The sequence below is a fragment of the Antrostomus carolinensis genome, unplaced genomic scaffold, assembly GCF_000700745.2.
Source record: "Antrostomus carolinensis isolate BGI_N321 unplaced genomic scaffold, ASM70074v2 scaffold2423, whole genome shotgun sequence".
Classification (NCBI taxonomy): Eukaryota; Metazoa; Chordata; class Aves; order Caprimulgiformes; family Caprimulgidae; genus Antrostomus; species Antrostomus carolinensis.
Genome location: NW_010304297.1, coordinates 39,157 through 54,551, shown reverse-complemented (window position 1 = coordinate 54,551; position 15,395 = coordinate 39,157). Strand labels below are relative to the sequence as shown.

The 15,395-nt window shown below is 44.2% G+C and overlaps 1 protein-coding gene across 1 annotated transcript in view; it reads right to left on the bottom strand.

The window, feature by feature from the left end:
• CHD2 (chromodomain helicase DNA binding protein 2) overlaps positions 1 to 15,395 on the bottom strand; it is a 54,239-nt gene that overhangs the window by 15,015 nt on the left and 23,829 nt on the right. Inside the window, exons 5-23 of the mRNA XM_010164387.2 lie at positions 14,651 to 14,712; positions 13,178 to 13,300; positions 12,634 to 12,783; positions 11,597 to 11,730; positions 10,700 to 10,925; positions 9,887 to 9,987; positions 9,186 to 9,230; positions 8,846 to 9,021; positions 8,276 to 8,400; positions 7,420 to 7,636; positions 6,697 to 6,786; positions 5,658 to 5,848; positions 4,439 to 4,627; positions 3,788 to 3,950; positions 3,246 to 3,398; positions 2,677 to 2,748; positions 1,365 to 1,514; positions 607 to 755; positions 1 to 97 (exon numbers count right to left, since the gene is read on the bottom strand). Of these exons, the coding sequence (XP_010162689.1) occupies positions 1 to 97; positions 607 to 755; positions 1,365 to 1,514; positions 2,677 to 2,748; positions 3,246 to 3,398; positions 3,788 to 3,950; positions 4,439 to 4,627; positions 5,658 to 5,848; positions 6,697 to 6,786; positions 7,420 to 7,636; positions 8,276 to 8,400; positions 8,846 to 9,021; positions 9,186 to 9,230; positions 9,887 to 9,987; positions 10,700 to 10,925; positions 11,597 to 11,730; positions 12,634 to 12,783; positions 13,178 to 13,300; positions 14,651 to 14,712 (2,613 nt within the window). The remainder of the gene's footprint in view (positions 98 to 606; positions 756 to 1,364; positions 1,515 to 2,676; positions 2,749 to 3,245; positions 3,399 to 3,787; positions 3,951 to 4,438; positions 4,628 to 5,657; positions 5,849 to 6,696; positions 6,787 to 7,419; positions 7,637 to 8,275; positions 8,401 to 8,845; positions 9,022 to 9,185; positions 9,231 to 9,886; positions 9,988 to 10,699; positions 10,926 to 11,596; positions 11,731 to 12,633; positions 12,784 to 13,177; positions 13,301 to 14,650; positions 14,713 to 15,395) is intronic.

Sequence of the window (15,395 nt, the reverse complement as noted above, 5' to 3'; positions counted from 1 at the left end):
CTGAGGCTCTGACTCTTCCCCTTCAAGCTCCTTGAAGAGGTCTTCAGCTCCAAACTTCAGAATAGCTGTCAGCTCCTCTTTGTTGAAGGGGTTTGAGCTGCAAGAACAAACGAGAAGGAAAACGTGTTTTGAGCTGTTACGTCAGCACTGCTACAGCACAAAACCATACCAAAGTTTTTCCTAATTAAAGCAAGAAGAAAGTTTTCTACCCAGCACTATAAAAAGCTTTTTTATTCATCTCTTCCCTGCTCTAGCACAGACAACTCCTGTAAAGGGAACAACCTCTATCTACTGGGGGAAATAGGGAGAGTCTGTGGTCCCTGCCAAACTGAAGCTGTTCCACCACCAGATTCCCTCAGACCAGGATGATCTCTGGGAGGAAGACAGAAGGAAAAACAGGTAATGCATTAAAACTAGTTTTTTATTTCTGATCATCTTTATCCCGTGTGTCCAAATTAATGGTTGCATAAGCCAAATCAGTGGAAGCTGCCATTATTTCTGAGCCTTCTGCCCTGTACCCTATCAAACAAATATTGTGAGATACCAGCAGGTTCATTATGCCACATGCTGTACCAGACACTTCTGCCTTCTGACACAATCACTTACTTAGATCTCCCAGAGTTGTTGTCCAGAACAGTCCGTCCAGTGGTGTCCATACGCTGGATCACCAAATGATCCAGCACCATTTTCTTCTTGGCCCTCTCAATGATCTCCTCCTCTACCGTACCCTTTGTAACCAGGCGGTAAATATTCACCTGAAGGGCAAGAAAAGAACAGGGTTATTTCCTGGACCTGAACATGCCCTGCTGACACAGCATCCCTCAGTGGTTTCACAGGAGACTAGTCTGCTGACATGGTCCCTTCATGAATTTTTAGAATGAAAACCATCACATACTTTTTATATCTCGGGGAGATGAGTGAAAATCAGGCCAGTTAACACAGATCCTGCAGCATGACTAAGCACAGAGTAAAAATCCTCTGAAACAACCACTCTACATCCAAGCTAGCATCAAACTTGCACATATCTAATAAAACCCTAGTAAAGGTGAAAGTTCTACTGTCCAAGTTTTTCAGGACAAGAATGAACAGAGTCCACTAAGCTGAGAAGTGTGATGCCATGGGTCGGGGTCTCGGTTTTGAACCATGCCAAGATCCAAAGCCAACAGAAAGACCTGGCAGCTGGCAAATTTGGGCTGATTTTTGTTTCGTGGCTTTTAAATGAGCTTCCCTTCAGCTGGCAGTACTCCCTGGGGTCAGGACTTGGGGAAAAAAGACCATGTTTTCAGAAGCTCTGGTGAGGTGGGAGCCCATTTAGATGTCCACAGTGAAACCACTGAGAAAACAACCCAGGAAACTCTTCTGACCTGCTTCTTTTGTCCAATCCGGTGAGCTCGAGCCTGAGCTTGAAGATCATTTTGGGGGTTCCAGTCAGAGTCAAAGATAACAACAGTATCAGCAGAGGCTAAATTAATTCCCAGCCCTCCAGCTCGTGTTGACAACAAGAAACAGAAGTCCTAGGGGAAAGAAAAAAGCATCCAGGAGTTAGCCAGCCTGTAACTGTGGATATAAAACAGCAATGGTAACGTCAAAGCTATGCAAGGAAATGGAGGGAGGGCTCTGCTGCATTCATGCTTCTTAAGAAAGCAGAAAAAAGGATTTCCTTCCCACACACCCTGCTAACACAGGCTAAGTGCCACTGGTCTTTAGAGGGTGAAAGGTGTGCCAGGAAGGGCCCAGCACACACCGTTACAGGAGAGCATTGCCAACAGCTCAGTGCAAGGGCACCTTGGAATCAGCTTTTGAAGGTTGGACCACACTGCCCAGCAGACTCCTACAAAGGCAGCAGGCAAACACGTGCTTTTTGTTGCCTGAAGCCTGCTGGGGGTGAGATCAACAGCTAACACAGACTGTTTGAGTTACTGCCCAAGGGCACAGGGTGCCAAGTTAGAGCCAGGACACCTGAGACCCCCACAGATGCCCCCAGGAGAGGGGAAAGAGCAGCTTCTGTAGGCTCTTTTCCAACCTGCACTGCTGTCTCCTTCTTACCTTTATTTGTTAACTTTCCCATGACCATAAAGCACCTAATTATATCTCCTGTGTCAGCCAAGAGTCCTTCTCCAGTCTAGGCTTCTGGAGTGAGGAAAGGTATTTCTCACAGCTGGGCTGACTGTGGCACAAGGCAAGTGCTTTGCACCAGTTACTGTGAGTCAGCAAGCCCAGACAAGACGCTTGAGATGTCCTCTCCTATTACACCGGAGATTTTCACCTCCAACATGAGACTGCACTGCCTGCCGACACTTAAAATCTTCCTTTTGCCTCTGTGATTTCATATCCAAAACTAGCTTCAGACTGGAAGAACCATTTAGCAACTGTCTCATTCCCCAGACCACAGGGAGAGAATTGCTAAATTCTGGTTCTTCCCAGCCTCTTTGGGACTTTCTGGAGATGTGACTTGCAGCCCAGTTCTCTGGATATGGGAGATTTAAAAATGAGCAATACAGTTAGTTGCAAAACCTGCTCTATCTGTGTCTTTAGAAGTACCTTAGGTCCTGTAAAAAGAAACCAACTGAACTAATCCCCCCTTGGCAGTCACAACCTGAGGCTCAGCCATAAACCCCCACTGCTCGGGCAGCCCACCCGGACCCTCCTGAGGCAGGACAGCCCCAGCTGCGGTACCTCAGAGCCGTCAGCGTTGAAGTGATCCAGCGCCTGCTTTCGGATCTCCCCTTTGATTGAGCCGTCCAAGCGCTGGAAAAATCAACAATAATGATAAAAGAAAGAAGGTAAAGGAGCTCTGAGGAACTGCTGCACCCAAGTTCTGGGAGCCCAACAGGTCCCTTCCCTGGCTGCAGCATTTAATCATTAAAAATAACCACCAATTAAAAACAACTGCACTGTCTCAGCCCGCTGTGTTGCGAGGACAGGAGGGTGGCTATGCTCAGGGAACAGTCACACAGCGGGTGACACCACAGCTCCTGTTACAGGCTCTGCATTTGCCATCCTCTCCTCAGGGTTTATCACAGGACAAAGGACCAAAGCAGGAGCCTGTCAGAGGAGGTGTTTTGCAGATATAGGGCCACACTGAAATGAAGGGACTTCCCAGTTCCCTCCAGTGTATTTCGGTAATCCCTGTAATCCCAGTCACCAGCCTCTGGGAAACCCAGTGACTCCCACTGCCCGGGCTCCCTCTGCATTTTCTTGAATTTTCAATGAACCCCACTGTTTTCCATGCTGATGTTTCTCACCTGAAAAGGGTAGTGTTTGATAGTCAGGTACTCTGCCAAGATGTCCAGCATCCTCACCATCTGGGAGAAGATCAGCACTCTGTTGCCTCTCTCCCGCAGCCTGGTCAGCAGCTTGTCCAAGAGAATTAGCTTTCCACTGCTCCTGATCAGAGACTGAAGAAGTAACCATCATTTCAGCTGATGCTTTCCAGCCTCACCCTTATGTACATACACTACACAGACATGCAGAGAACTGGATCTTTTGAGGTCATGCTTCTCCTGTACACCTCTAATGAAATCATCTGGATTTACATACCAGAGGCCACACACAAAATTAATCATCCAAGGTAGATCTCATATTGCATGCACCTCCCACTCTAGACAACCACAAAACGTTGCCTACAGTTGAAGTGGAGAGCAGAAGACACAGTGGCTCAGTTGTGAGGACTGTTTCTATTGCAGAAGCAGCAGAAGCTAAAGCTTCCCCAGATCTTATCTTGGTGGGAGGACAGGAGAAAAGGGAAAAACAAGGAAAAACAGTGGTAACCAAAGGGACTTCCCACCTGCAGGGTCTCAATGCCATTTTCTCTCTCATTTTCCTCGGGAGGTTTGATAAGGTAGCAGTGGTTGCAGCACTTTTTCAACTCCATCACAATGTTCAGGAAACCAGATGTGCTCCCCCTTGCTCCCTTTGAAAGAGCTTTGTAGTTTCTTGTCAAAATCCACCTGCAGGCAGGAAAATAACAAGTCCAGATCATTTCACAGTGCAGACTGGGCACACAGGAGCCTAGAAGGAACAAAACCTTCAGGGACATCTTGTTCAGGCATCAGTTTACACTCCATCTCTCACTGCTTCTTCTACAAGATATTGCTGTTTCCACACTAGAAACCCTGACCTTACTTTCCTATTGGTATTATTACAGCTGAACTTTAAACAGCAGCATGATTTTGTGAGGACCTTTACTCCCACATGAAAGACATAGTCCCCGTCCTGTGAAGCTGGCCAGTTAACTTGCATCACCCTAAAAAAGCATCTCCTGTAGCTCCAAGATACCACACAATCCTACCTCAGGTTCCTGCTGTGAAGCCCCTGGTACTACAGGTGATGGCTGTCACACTGCATTCTGAGGGACACAGTATACTGAAGCATATCCTCACATAGAAAGATGTGCCCATTTCTATTGGCACTCCCAATAATTTAATAAATGACTCACTTGTAATACTGCTTCTGCAAAGCAGACATTTCCACCCGAAGGATCTGCTCCACTTTGGCTGGCAAAGATTTCTCCACATCCTTCTTCACTCTGCGTAGGAGAAATGGCTCCAGGACTTTGTGAAGGCTCTGGTAGCCATTCTCTCTACCTTTCCCATGATCCTCTTCAAAATCCTCCCAGAACTCAAACCTAGCAACACAAACAAAAAGCAGAGAGGTGTCAGAATACCTCTTGTCTTATCACACCAAATAGCATCTATCAGATATGCTCCTGCTGCACAACCAGACAGGAGATCATCAATTTAATGGAGATACAGTGGAGGATAAAAGGTTCACCCTGCTCTGGCTAACTAAACAGACTGGTTGCAAAGCTAGAAGCTCTCTGGGCTTAGGTGCCTTCCTAACACCTTATCTTGGAGCTCCACACTGATTCCCAGGACCCAAAATCCCAAGCTTTCCAGTACTCTGCTCTGCTGTCTCCCGCTGGCATTCACCTGGCAGCAGCTTCTGAACTTTCACCAGTGCCCTCTCCTAGGCAGGGCTTTGACAACTGGACAATGTTTTACACTGAAAGGCTCTGAAGGCTTTTTTGTGTTGCTTCCTCCAACAGCTCCTTTGAAATGCAGAGATCTGCTCCTTTTCTCCACTTGTGAGACCTTGAATCTTTCCTTCACTCTTTCTGGGATGCAGCAAAAGGAATTTAGGGGACAGCTCCTTTTGCATTCAAACAATTTTGGTGAGTTTTGGGTCTGGTTTGTCTTAGCCCATTTTGTTTTAAAGAAAATAAAACATTTGTTCTAACGTGGACATGTGAACAATTGGCTAGACGGGACTGTCCTTGAGCAATACTCCTAGAGAGTGCCATAAAATTGGTTGGTGAGGGTGGCTGAACCACAATGTACTGGAAACCTCAGAAATGGTTGAGATGATTGCTTAAAACAAGTTTAGCTTTTCAGAGATGGCTCTAAGACAGCAGACAGATTTGAAAGACTCGTATTAGGTTTCCCCATTCAACTTGCTGCCAGAAATACTCCTTGTGTTAGTCATTTAACCTCTGATTTTCCTCACCAATGTTTGTTCCACTTTCATTACTCTAACTCCACTTAGTTTAATTCAGGGATTTAATTCAGGGATTTCTGCCATTCTGCACTCCCTTGAGTCTATTTAATGGACAAGAATAGACACAGAGGTATTTTTTGAAAGACCAAAAGGAGACTTACTTCTCTGGCATAATGAAATGCAGCAGGGACCAGAGCTCTTTGAGTGAATTTTGAAGCGGGGTGCCGGTGATCAGCAGCCTGTGGTTGGACTTGAAATCAATCAATGTTTTGTATAGCAAGGAGTCATCATTTTTCAACCGATGGGCTTCATCCACGCCTAGAAAGGCCCAGTTAATACTTCCCAAAACAGCCTGGAGGAAAGGAAGACGAAAAAACAGGTCCCAAGGAGATGCTGGGTCAGACAAGCCCCACCACCTTGCATGTGCCTGTCTCTCCATGGCCAGAAAGCACTGCAGTGTGTGCTTTCAAGGATGTCCTGCCCCAGCCCCAGTGCTGGACCCACCAAAGAGTTGGGCTCAAGAGTTTCTTGTTAACAAAATCTTGGGACCAAGATGCTTACGCTAGTTGTGTCTCCACAGAAAGGAAAGCTGAAAATGAGCCCATGCTGTACAGCACTCCTGCCATATCTGAAGTTTCTTTCAGCAAGTATACCTATTTTAGTCCAACTTCGCTTTACTCAAAAAGCACAGTCCTCCCCCAGCCCCCTAACTTCTCCCTTTCTCCATGGTCCCAGAGCCCTGCTGGAGCAGAAGAATAAATGAACAAGCCTAGAAAGTTAAGGTAACCTGAGAATTGGGGTTTTTTTTTTCATTAATATTAAATGTCTTGTGATGCACTAAGAGGGCTGACCAGCATTTCCTAAGCAGACAGATTTATCCTAAGTGTAAAAATCCATATATTGTTAACACTGTGGCTAGTGGTTCCATATAATATTCTGTCCTCTTAACCAGCCTAAACCAGGTAAAATCCAGCTACTGCCCTGTCTGGTGTCTTACAAGTAAAAAGCATAACACAACTATGCAGTACAAGAGTGTAGACACTATAACCAGTGTCCCTCATTCCCTCTGAATTACTGGTAAGTAAAAGCAAATAGTTGCTCTACATTCTCCACCACCACAGAGGAAAGAGGTGAAACCCACTAGATGGGAGCTGGCTTGTGGGAAAGTCTAAATAAAATCAACCTTGGACCATTACTCACCTTATCCTTGAGGAGGATCTCGTATGTTGTGATAAGTGCATTGAACTTCAACCTTTTAGACTGAGAGTGGATCCACTCATATTCACGTATCTGTGAGAGCAGACAAATGTTAATCTTAACCAATGCTATTGAAAATAAATAGTTAACAATCATTATTTTAGTGTAGCTATAGCCAGAGACTCCAAGTCCAAAACCATGTTGTTCAAGGTGCCATTTGATGAGCTGAGGCTGCTGAAGGAGCAGCTTCTTTTAGTGCACGCATGGTTCAACTGCTCTTGCACAGGTAACAAAATAAGGTCAAACAACTTGCTGTTGTGACATGATCCTCATCTGTCAAATGAATGCATCATTTCACTAGTGACACCTCTAGACTCCCAGTTTTTGTGTGCTTCATTGGCTGAATAATTCAGAACATAAGGGACCAGCACTTTTATACTGCTGTACTCCTCACTGCAGCATGTTTCAGCCCAGTGCAGTAGTGGTTTCCAGACCCTGTGAGGGAAGCCAGCACTTCTGTGCTCCCTCTAAGAGGGGAAATAAGGTAGAAAAGTCTCTGCAGCAGTGAATTAGACCCAGGTGCTCAGCTACACCAGGTCTAGTTGCCTGCAGTACTGCTGGTACTACCCTTTCCAGCAGATTGTGTCACACACGTTTCACAGAAGCTGCTGCTTTGCACTCGGTGTTTCTACCCAACCCCACACCCTTTGTTTCCTGATTACGCACCATGTTCCTGCTCATGAGGTCTCCAATGTAAACCACCACGTTTATCTCAGGTGCCCACACTTCAAACTCTCTCTGCCATGAGGTGAGAGTGGACAAGGGCACGACCACTAGGAAAGGGCCATAGAGCTGGTGCTGATGGAAGAGATACGACAAGAATGATATTGTCTGAATTGTCTTGCCCAGGCCCATTTCATCAGCCAGGATCACGCTGTTGCTCCTGAGAAAGAAAAGAACAAACATAAATCATGTCTGAGCACGTGTTTCTGCCACTCCTGATTTACTGTGCACCAGCATGAATAGCAATCCAGGACAGGGACAGGAAGGGGGCAGTGCAAAAACATTTATCTGAACACTTCTAAGCAGATCCCAGGGACATGCAGACTACGTGGCACGACAACTTGCAAAAATGAAGAGACTGTGATGACTCCAAATTGGCAAAGGCAAAGGGAGAGGGGAGTCAGTGGCTTAATTTTAGAAGACTAAAAGACTTTCAAGTCTCAAAGACTTGAAAGAGGGTGTAAGTACACTGAGCCAGAAACCTTTTTTGTTTTTCAGTTAAAGCAATGGAAAATTCAGGCTGATATGTAGCAGGCTCACACAACAGCCACATCCAGCATGTGAACATGCCCAGACAGCGAAAATGCTTTTTGTTTTCACACAAGGTTTCTTAAGTTCATGCTTTAGATAGTTCCTGCTTGTGGTGTCTGCAATGCAGCTGGGCGTGATAACATTTAAAACCCTTCAAGCTACAGAAGTAGGATGAGTAAAGACCTCACTTGAAAACAAAGAGGGACAGATCCTACTGGGACAAAAATCAGAAGACACAAAACAAATGTCACATGGCATCTGTACGTACTTGCACCACGAGTGAGCAAGCCAGTTGAGGCCCTCCAGCTGGTAATCTCGCAGCTCCAGGTTCTCACCACCAATGTAAGAAGGCTGTTTCTTCAAGGCAACGAACCTCGGTCTCTGCTTCAATACCTGGAAAAGAAGATGCTGTAAGCTCCACTTTCTTTTTTGTCCTCTTGTTTTTTCTCCCATTATCCCTGTCCCTCTCCTCCACTATAAGCATCTTGCAGGTTTTCTCTTTTCCCAGGTGTGCTGTTTTTTCATCCAAATGATCATAAAACTTTGCATTTCTGCAGCAGCTCCTTCTGAGGAAGCGCTTTGCAAGAATTAATTAAGCCTCCCACTCCCCAGGGGGACATAGTGTTCTCACTGTGCACAGAATAAATTAAATCAAAAGGGGGTTCACATATCTGCCTAAAGTACAGAACAAGGGCAGCAAACAACCATTCAAACACTGGAGGGAAGGTGGGAAAATGTTCTCTGACATTTATCCTGATAAAACTTCACGTTCATGCTGCTTGCATCGTCACCCAGCCTGCAGAAACCCAGCAAAAGGAGAGAAGAGAAGCAAGCAAACCTTGCAGTCCCGGGTAGGAATGGTTTTGGAGTTGTTACGATTGTTGAAGCTGTCAATGCAGTGCTGAAATTTCTTGCTTATCAGAGCCTCATCTTCCCAGCTGCACTCGGCATAGGGCAGCCCCATCCACTTACACAGGTATTCGGGGTCATTCGAGGATGATTTGCGACTATTTGCTGCAAAATATGTAAAAAAAACCCAAACCTCAGCAACTGTGGTTCTGTGGCTGAACCACAAGTGTGGTTCACAGGAGCAGTCTGAACCACCTGTACAACCACAAGACAGGTCTCAGCCAGTAGGAAAAGTTTAGAGACATCAAAAAAAAAAAATGCTCCTTTACCTGGGAAATCTGAATGTCCCGTTGCAGACTTGCTGGTCTTCACAGCTGTGTTTGGAGACAGAAGGGAAGGAAGGATTTGAGTGCAGGCAGGCAGCAGGGCAGGCAGGCTGTCCCTGCCACAAACCCCATGCATTTTTATAGGAATTGTATTGGAAATAGGTTAAACAGCTCTCCAAGCCAATTCCCAAAGCAACTGGATATCAGCACCTCTGACTGACATTATTATGGTATTACTGAAGTGTTCCATAAGTCCTGTTTTTATTTTTAATAAGTAATCATGAAAATCTAACCCCTGAGCTGCCTTGCAGCCTAACCACATCCTCAACCACGCCACGGAAAGTGGTCTTCACAAAAGCCAGGCTGACACTGCTGCTTTGGATGCAAACACCTTGCATCTGAAGGGCTGAAGTCAAAGAACTTCAGCAGCAGCAACTTCAACATCACCTTGGAAAATAGGGTATCATTCCATACTCCAGGCAAGGAGAGTGATTGATTTGTATTGCTTGTAAGTACAAATCTGTAAACTTGGATTTTACTGTTCAAATCCCTGAATTTCACACACTGAAATATACTTAACACCAGGGCTTTTTTCCCAGAGATACTAGAAGACAGGGAATAAGAAAGCCATACGCTCATTCTGCTGTCGCTAGAGATTACTTCATCTTACTTCATCCCTTTACAAAAGTTTTGGTTTCACTTACCAATTACTCTCTCCACTATTTGATACTGTTTGTTCAGCTCTGAAGCTAGCTCTTGTTGGCAGTTGAAATACTCCACATCTTCAGGTGACACCTTGCCCAGCCTAGATACAAAAAAAATCCAAATCAAAAAACCGCTATAATGTTCTGTCACAATGCTCATGGAGGCCACAGACAGAAATTCTACTTTCCTATATGGTTCTACCATTCAGACAAGTCACTGAAGTTGAATACTGCTTATATGACATGTTTCTGAAAGCTTCCTATAATTATAAATCATTACTGAGAAGCAAATATCATAGAGATTCATACTGTCTCCCTGTTAAATGTCGTGTCAAAACCAGAATCAGAGATGTGAGCTGCTACTCCAGCTCCATCACTTTGGAAACATACTGTAGCTCTCCTTATATGGGGAGGTCAGACATAAACTGGTGTAAAAACTTGCATACAAACAAGGCCATAATTAACATGGGTTAATAAGGCTACAAGCTCTCACGTCACCTCCTGGACCAAGTAGCTCTGTGCACTATTTATTTGTTGTCAGCTACTCCAATTCTGAAGCCTGGGAAGTGGCAATATTGTGTATTTCATGCCTCTTCCTTTCTCTTTCAACACCACAGCCACAGACATCACCTCTATGAGGGGGGATGTTTATCAGTTGGCAAAGAGAGATGTGAGTGTTGTGCTCTGAAAACAGTTGCTTTGGATGAAACGTGCTTTGCAAGAAGAAATCAAATGTTTTCAGTCACGGCTCTGCAAACCTTTGGCTAAAGAAGATTTGCTTGAGGCCAAATCCCTGGTTGAAGTAAAGCATACCATTGCTTGATCTCCTCCTCTTTTTTCTTGAAGTTTTCTAGCTTTTTCATGCCCTTCACTTTCTGCTGCTGCAGGGACTCTTCACTCTCCCATGTGCTATGAATGTATGACCAGCCTTTCCATTTGATCAGGTACTGCACTTCTCCCTCATCCTTTTCAGGATCAAAGTCAGCACTTGGGTTGCCATTGGCTTCAGTTGCATACACTGTTGTGGAAGCACCAGTGGCTGCAAAAGAAATCAGGCTGAAGTCAGTACCTTTGTTATCAAGCACTGGACACAAAGTGTTATTTTTAGAATATATTAGAAAAAGTTATTTTTCTAATACATCTTTTGTGACAGAACAAAGAATATCCTACAGATTCTGCAACTCCCAATAAGACAGGTACACAAAAGTTTTCCATAAGCAGAATCTTTTTAAAATCTGATATAAATGTAAATGCCTTTTCTTTAAGTATAATTCAGAGGTCTCTTGAAAATGTTCACAACCATTCAGTTTTACAAAAACACTTTTGTAAGGCTATGAGAACAAAACATCAGCTTTATTTTCATTATGGCTTTGTCAATGGAGCTATGAAAACTGACTCTACTGGAAAATCTATTTTATATTTCAAAGAAGAGAAAAGCAAGAATTGCAGAACAATGACTGCACCTTTAAAATGTGTGCACGCTAAACGAAAGCTGCCAAGCACGTAAACTCATCATTTGAGGTTTTTCAATACTAGATTTTACAAAAGCCGCTAGAAAACATAAATAAGAGGCATAAAGGAAAGGGTGAAGAGCACAGAAACAACCCTGGGCCCCCCTTTGAAGGTGAAAAAGCATTGCACCAGCTCAAGAGAAACTGTGAGTGCACATGACTGACATCAGAAATAAAGGCTTTTTCCAGAACTACACACCTCCTTTTTTTCCAAGTCTGATGTCCAAGACTTTCTCAATAGTTTCGCTGTTGTCCTGTTGTTCATCAGCTCCTTCCCCAGTCATCTCTATCAGGTCATCAGAATCCGTCTCAAAATCATCATCTTCTTTGTAACTGAACAAGATCAAAACCAAACTGATAAAAAGCCCTTGACTCTTCCCAGTCCAGAAACACACAGAATGGCACAGACTGGAGCAAGTCTCCAGCATTTATCCCGTGGCTCAGTGCATGTTCAGCACCTGCATTTCTTAAGTTAACCATTCAGGATTTTTCCCCAAGACTAAGTTAGCCACACTTTATCAGACTAATACTCTATCTTGTCCATATAGTTTTTCTGACTCCGGTCAACACCAGATGCTTCAGAAAGAGGTGGAACAACCCCTGCAGCAGAAGCAAGGCTATCAACAGAGAGAGTCTCCTCTATCCAGTGAAAGATTATTTTATGTTTAACAATGCAGGTTGCAGAGCACTGAAAGGCAGCACGGCTGCATCGAAACTCTACCCTAGGAACTATACTTCTCATTTTTAATGAACACTTCACAACTGCAAAATATTCTTCTGGTGGCTCTTTGTTAGTCCTTTATTAGGACTGTCAAAAGGTGAGAGGGTATACTGAGGAATGGATAAAACTTTACCTCCATTATGTCTCAATGCTCTGTCCCAAGACAATTGGACCAATCTTAGCACATCTCATTTTACTCATTTTAATTTATTATTTGTAATTCTTAATTTCATCTCAGAGGGCTTTAGAAACATTATGCAAACCTCCTCACGTTATTCTAAGAGGAACTGGTTAATACTCCCTCCTTTACAGGTGGTAAAATAAAGTAAAAAAAGTCAGATGTTCAGAGCATGAACCTGTCAAAAGAACCTCATCTCAGCCAACAGGTATCTGTGGGGCAGAGGAGAGCCTCGCAGGATCACACAGGGAGTTAGTGCCTAGAGCAGGGAATTTGGGGTGTCCTCCCCTTTCCCAATCAGACAGCTCTCATCAAGCAAGTCCACGCTTCTTGATACCTGACATTTTTGGCTGCTCTTCGTCGAGTTTGTCTCTTGGGGGTCTCATCATCTTCGTCATCATCATCATCTTCAGATGAGTCTGGTCTCTTTCGCTTCTTCCCACGCTGGGGTTTGTGAGGCTTTTTAACACTGGTTTTGGCCATTGTTCTAAAATGAGAGTGAATAGAAAGCCATAATACAGCATGTTTCATGTAAACATCCATTTTAGTACATCTTGAAGAAAGCATAAATCTCAAATATTAAGACTTCTAGGGATTTAGTCTGCTCTAACTACCATGGAAACCGCTGCATCACTCACCAGAGCATGAAATGGGTAGACAAGAGAGTAACTGGGTTCTAGATTTACTAGGTCATAAACAAGGGTAATATTGCAGAAAAACAAAACAAAACAAAACACAACCACCTCAACAAAACAAAAAACAAATTAAACCTGCTTTTTAGCAAAGAGATGCTATCTCTCCACTCCAGCACAGGGAAAAAAGACACATGCAGAAAAAGACACATGCAGAAAAAGAGACACATTGAACCAACAACTCCTTACCTCCTTTGGGGAGGTCTTCTTGATTTAACTTTCTTTGGTTCAGGCTCACTCTCTCCACTGGTGCCTTGCTCCCCTCCATCTTCATCCTCTTCTTCACCAGAGACCTCTCTTTTCCATTTATTGCTACGGCCAGAAACGTAGGTCATGAAGGGCAATCACATTTCAACACAAGTACTTGGCTAAGCAGATCTCCAAGCCATCTAAGGTTAATACTAGCAGGCCATAATTGTGAGAAAAAGCTCAAAACTGCACTCTTGGTTGTTCAGTGTGATGCACTGGGGGATTTTATGGTGGGATTCTCTGCTTTTAGGAAGAGGCCTCAGTCACCTCGGGTTTAGTTCACATAGTGGCTGAATATCTTAAGTCAGAGTGGCTCTTAACACATACTACAACAGTGCTTGTGGCAGAGCTGTACTTCTTGCAACTGGGTGGGCAAGTGCTTCAATTTATTTATTTTTCATTTTCACTTCTACATTTTCTGAAATGAGCTGGAAAAATCTCAAGAGAAGCACTCGTTTTCACTTATGCAGTACGAGCCACAACATGCAGAGTTACATGATCTCCCTACAGCCCGGAAAAAATGGAGCAAGAAATCTCCTGCCATCTAAATTCAGGCAATTAAAGTTTCCAAGTGTGAAGCCAAATCACACTGTACCATTAGGGGAAGGAAGCAGGTTGTCTGTGGGCAACTCAGAGCAAAGCTGCAGCTCTGACAAGCCATGTGAAGGAGTCTCTCCTCTCTCCACAGGGATGCGGGCAGTCCACAGGGATTATTCCCCTTGCCCAGGGGAGGTCCATACTACCACAGTCCTCCCTGTGCTTTATTACCTTCCCTCCTGCACTGATGTCTACAACTAAATTAAAAATTAAAAGAAATGGCAGAAAAGGAGTTGGATCATGCAGCTATGTTTAAGTTTTCTCCATCAGGCAACTTGTAGTTCCCTTCAGTTCACTTTAGTATCTGGAAAAACTAGAAGATACTTATTAGATGGAAAAGGGCAGTAAAATAGGACCATAAGTGAACTCTGTTATGGTGATCAGACATCCAAAATATCCTTTATGGAAGTTCTTTTGTTTTAGCAGAGGGTTATAAAAGAGGATAATTGGCATTTTATTCTATATTAATCAAAAAGGTGGAGGAGCAGGGATTAAACTATTTAAGTATCTTTGAAGGAGAATAAGTAAATTGATGGAGAAGTGAAAGACTAAGAACAGAAACTGAACCTGTCTTGTTGGGATTCTCTCATGGGCAAAGTGGGAAAATATAAACAAAAGAAAAGTTGGGAAATTGCATCCATCTGTAGATACATATTCATACTTCAATTTCAGTCATCCAAAGTATTATTAGTGGATATAATTTATTTTACAAGCTCTCCATGTCGACAATGCCTATCAAACAATCCAACACGACAATTCTGAAAAACAAATCAAGACAAAGTACCACCATTCCAAGACCTTTCCCTAGAAACTTACGTTTTTTTCATTTGCTTCTGGCCTCTTCTTTTTGGGCTCTCATTTTCAGATTCGCTACTTGCCTTTAATCGAAAAGAAAGAAAATCAGGTTGTAGACTTCACTCTGGACTGTCTCCTCAACGATGCAACTGAAACACATGCACACAGTCCGAGCTCAGGCAGAGCCCGGCTGCTCTTTCACTGCTGGAAGGATGTTTTGGTGCCACGGGGCTCCCCAGCACCGATCCCTCTCTGCACCACCTCGGCTGCAGGATTAATGCCGCTGTGCTCTCAGCATGAAGAAGGTAATTCTGTAGAAAGGCTGGAGAACTCTTCTACAACACCTATCCTGGAGTCCCTGAGATCAGGATGCACGAGGCAGTGACCCACTTATCCCTCAGCATCAACCTCCACTACTGTCAGATGCTGTCCCAGCAGTGGCAGCGCCCAGGCAGACCTGCAACAGCCCACGGGTTACAAAGCCACAGGGTGAATTAGACCCACCAAACCTTGCACTGCTCTGTGATGGAGGGAAAACCTACCCCAGAGAGAGACAGAGAGAGGATGGTTCAGCTGCTGCCACCTCTGCCTACAGCACAAGGTAAGCATCATCACTCCTGCCTGATGCTCAAGGACCAGGCAGCAGCGTGACTTTGTGTTTTCTGGACAGCACTTTCAGGGGCTGCCGCAGTGCTAAGGCTTAGCTGTTTTACACAGCTTTTAACTCAAAGTGCAGTGGCTGAATGTATTGTCATGAGCACCCATC